This window comes from Micropterus dolomieu, unplaced genomic scaffold (assembly GCF_021292245.1).
Source record: "Micropterus dolomieu isolate WLL.071019.BEF.003 ecotype Adirondacks unplaced genomic scaffold, ASM2129224v1 contig_12977, whole genome shotgun sequence".
NCBI classification, from domain to species: Eukaryota; Metazoa; Chordata; class Actinopteri; order Centrarchiformes; family Centrarchidae; genus Micropterus; species Micropterus dolomieu.
In genome coordinates, this window is record NW_025741963.1 from 1 (window position 1) to 2,576 (window position 2,576).

The following is a 2,576-nucleotide window of genomic DNA, read 5'->3' on the forward strand; positions in this document are numbered from 1 at the left end:
TTGTCCTTACCGCTTCCTCAGCCTGCCTCTTGTAGGCCTTCACCTTGAGCTGCAACTTGTCAACCAGATCCTGCAGCCTGGTAACATTTTTCTTGTCCTCTTCAGTCTGTGATAGAAAGTAAATTTGCATGTTTAAATGTTAGATGTAATAATAATATGTTAGACTGATTTGTACATGTTAACTTTCAAAGTGACTGTACCTGATAGGTGAGCTCCTTTACTCTCCTCTCATATTTGCGGACACCCTTAACAGCATCCGCTCCACGTCTCTGCTCAGCCTCAACCTCTGTCTCCAGCTCACGCACCTTCAAAAGAACAGACAATTCATCAAACATTAAGGATCCAAACCTTTTCTTACATTTGTTCAACTGCAAATCTTAACACAGTTGTCTTACCCTAGACTCAAGTTTCTGGAGCTGCTTCTTGCCACCCTTCATGGCCAGGTTCTCAGCCTCATCCAGGCGGTGCTGCAGGTCCTTAACAGCGACCTCCAGGTTCTTCTTCATCCTCTCCAGGTGAGAGCTAGTATCCTGCTCCTTCTTCAGCTCCTCAGCCATCATAGCAGCCTGAAGGAGATGGCATGAAATGTTAATGAGAAATATTTTGACAAAAAACACATTACGTTACATTATGTACAATTAAGAACAAAGGAAAGTTAAACCTACATCAGTGATGGCCTTCTTGGCTTTCTCCTCTGCATTCCTTGCTTCCTGAACAGTGTCATCCACTTCACTCTGGATCTGGACCAGGTCAGACTCAAGCTTCTTCTTGGTGTTCAGAAGGCTTGTGTTCTAAAAAGTAAACAGATTTAGTCACTTAAGTCACCACATGACTGATTTTTCACATGTTATTTAGAAAAAGGAATGATTGTTTTGTTCACCTGAGAGTGCAGAAGTCCAACACGCTCACTGGCGTCCACCAGCTCCTGCTCAGCGATTTTGCGGCTTCTCTCTGTCTGTTCCAGAGCAGCTCTAAGTTCCTCAATTTCAGCCACCATGAGACCGTTCCTGCGGTCCACCATAGCAGCTTGTTCCTTGAGGTCATCCTGGGCTCTGACAGCATCATCAAGATGCAGTTGAGCATCCTGGTGAAAAAACATCAGGAAAATATTCACATGAGTACAAAATAGGAGCATTGACCTTAGCCTGTGCAACAGCTCTGTGTCTTACAATACCTTCAGCTGTGCCTGCACGTTCCTCAGCTGCTTCTGGGACTCAGAAGCCTGGCGATTGGCATGGCTCAACTGAATCTCCATCTCATTCAGGTCTCCCTCCATCTTCTTCTTGATTCTCAGGGCATCGTTCCTGCTCCTGACCTCAGAATCCAGAGTGCTCTGCATGGAGTCAATCACCCTCTGGCTGTTCCTCTTGATCTGCTCCATCTCCTCATCTTTCTCTGCCAGCTTCCTGTCCACCTCACCCTTAATCTGGTTGAGCTCCAGCTGGACACGCAGGATCTTAGACTCTTCATGTTCCAGAGTTCCCTAATGATATCAGAGAAAAAAATGTAAATTTCTGCCATTTAAGCCTTTTAAAATACCTTATTTCATCAAATAAAGCTGGTAGTCAAATAAAGTCCAGGTCTCAAATAATTGCTTGGGGCGGGTAGGTTGCCATTTATAAATGATGATCTAAAGGATGATAATAAATAATCCTGGTGCTGTTATATAATGTGCATTCCAACAAAGCATAATGTACATTTCCATCACTTTAATTGAATAAATTCACCAATATAATCGTTCTATTTCCAACCCTGTTCTGCATTATCTTAAGTATTGTTGTCGTATTTCAGTCACTGTGGGTGAATGTGTGTTTATGTCGAAGCCAAATGTATCTTGTAATAACATATAGGTGCACAAGATGGCAATAACTACATTTTAAGTACTGTTAGGGAGCCGTGTGAGTCACTGGTTTTGCCACAACACCCTCCCATGCAAATGTTTCACAATAAAAGCCTTGTTAGGAAATGTAGGGATTCTGGCTGAAACGCTAGAGGGCTTTTATTTTGGAACAAATACAGGATTTGGATTAACGGCATAATGCAATAACAGAAATTAAATTTAACAAGACAGAAAGGCCCCCTGCATTTGAGATAATTAATAAAATTTTCTTTCAGAAGATCGCACTAAAAGAAAATTACCTCAGCCTCTTCAAGAGCTGTCTGGATCTCAGCCTTCTCTGTCTCCACCTGTTTCTTGGATTTCTCCAGCTCATGGATGCTCTTACCGGTCTCACCAATCTGTTCAGTCAGATCTGAGATCTCCTCTGCAGAGAGATGCATGTGTTTAATACTGTTAAGCGTACATACAATACAGCGTAAGAAAGCAAATGTTAGCTGGTCGGAACTCACGTTGCAGGTTCTTGTTTTCACGCTTCATGGTCTCCAGCTGATCCAGAGCTTCCTCATAAGAGTTCTTCATCTTGAACAGCTCAGTGCTGAGAGTACGAGCCTCCTTCTGTGCTCCCTCAAGCTCTGCCTGACCCTCCTCATACTTCTGTTTCCACTCTGCCAACACCTGAATAACACAATTAATAGAGTTTACTTACTAAATAATCAATACACATCATGTTAGTTTT

At 42.7% G+C, this 2,576-nt stretch overlaps 1 protein-coding gene across 1 annotated transcript; it reads right to left on the reverse strand.

Annotated features, from left to right (window-relative positions):
* Positions 1-10: 10 nt before the first annotated feature.
* LOC123966248 (myosin heavy chain, fast skeletal muscle-like) lies at positions 11-2,511 on the reverse strand (the record flags this gene model as incomplete). The annotated part of the gene is made up of 8 exons (XM_046042445.1): positions 2,350-2,511; positions 2,140-2,264; positions 1,175-1,483; positions 881-1,084; positions 666-791; positions 396-566; positions 201-305; positions 11-106 (listed from the first exon to the last, which is right to left on the reverse strand). Coding segments are annotated over exons 1-8 (1,206 nt in total), but the record flags the coding sequence as incomplete, so codon positions are not given.
* Positions 2,512-2,576: the final 65 nt, after the last annotated feature.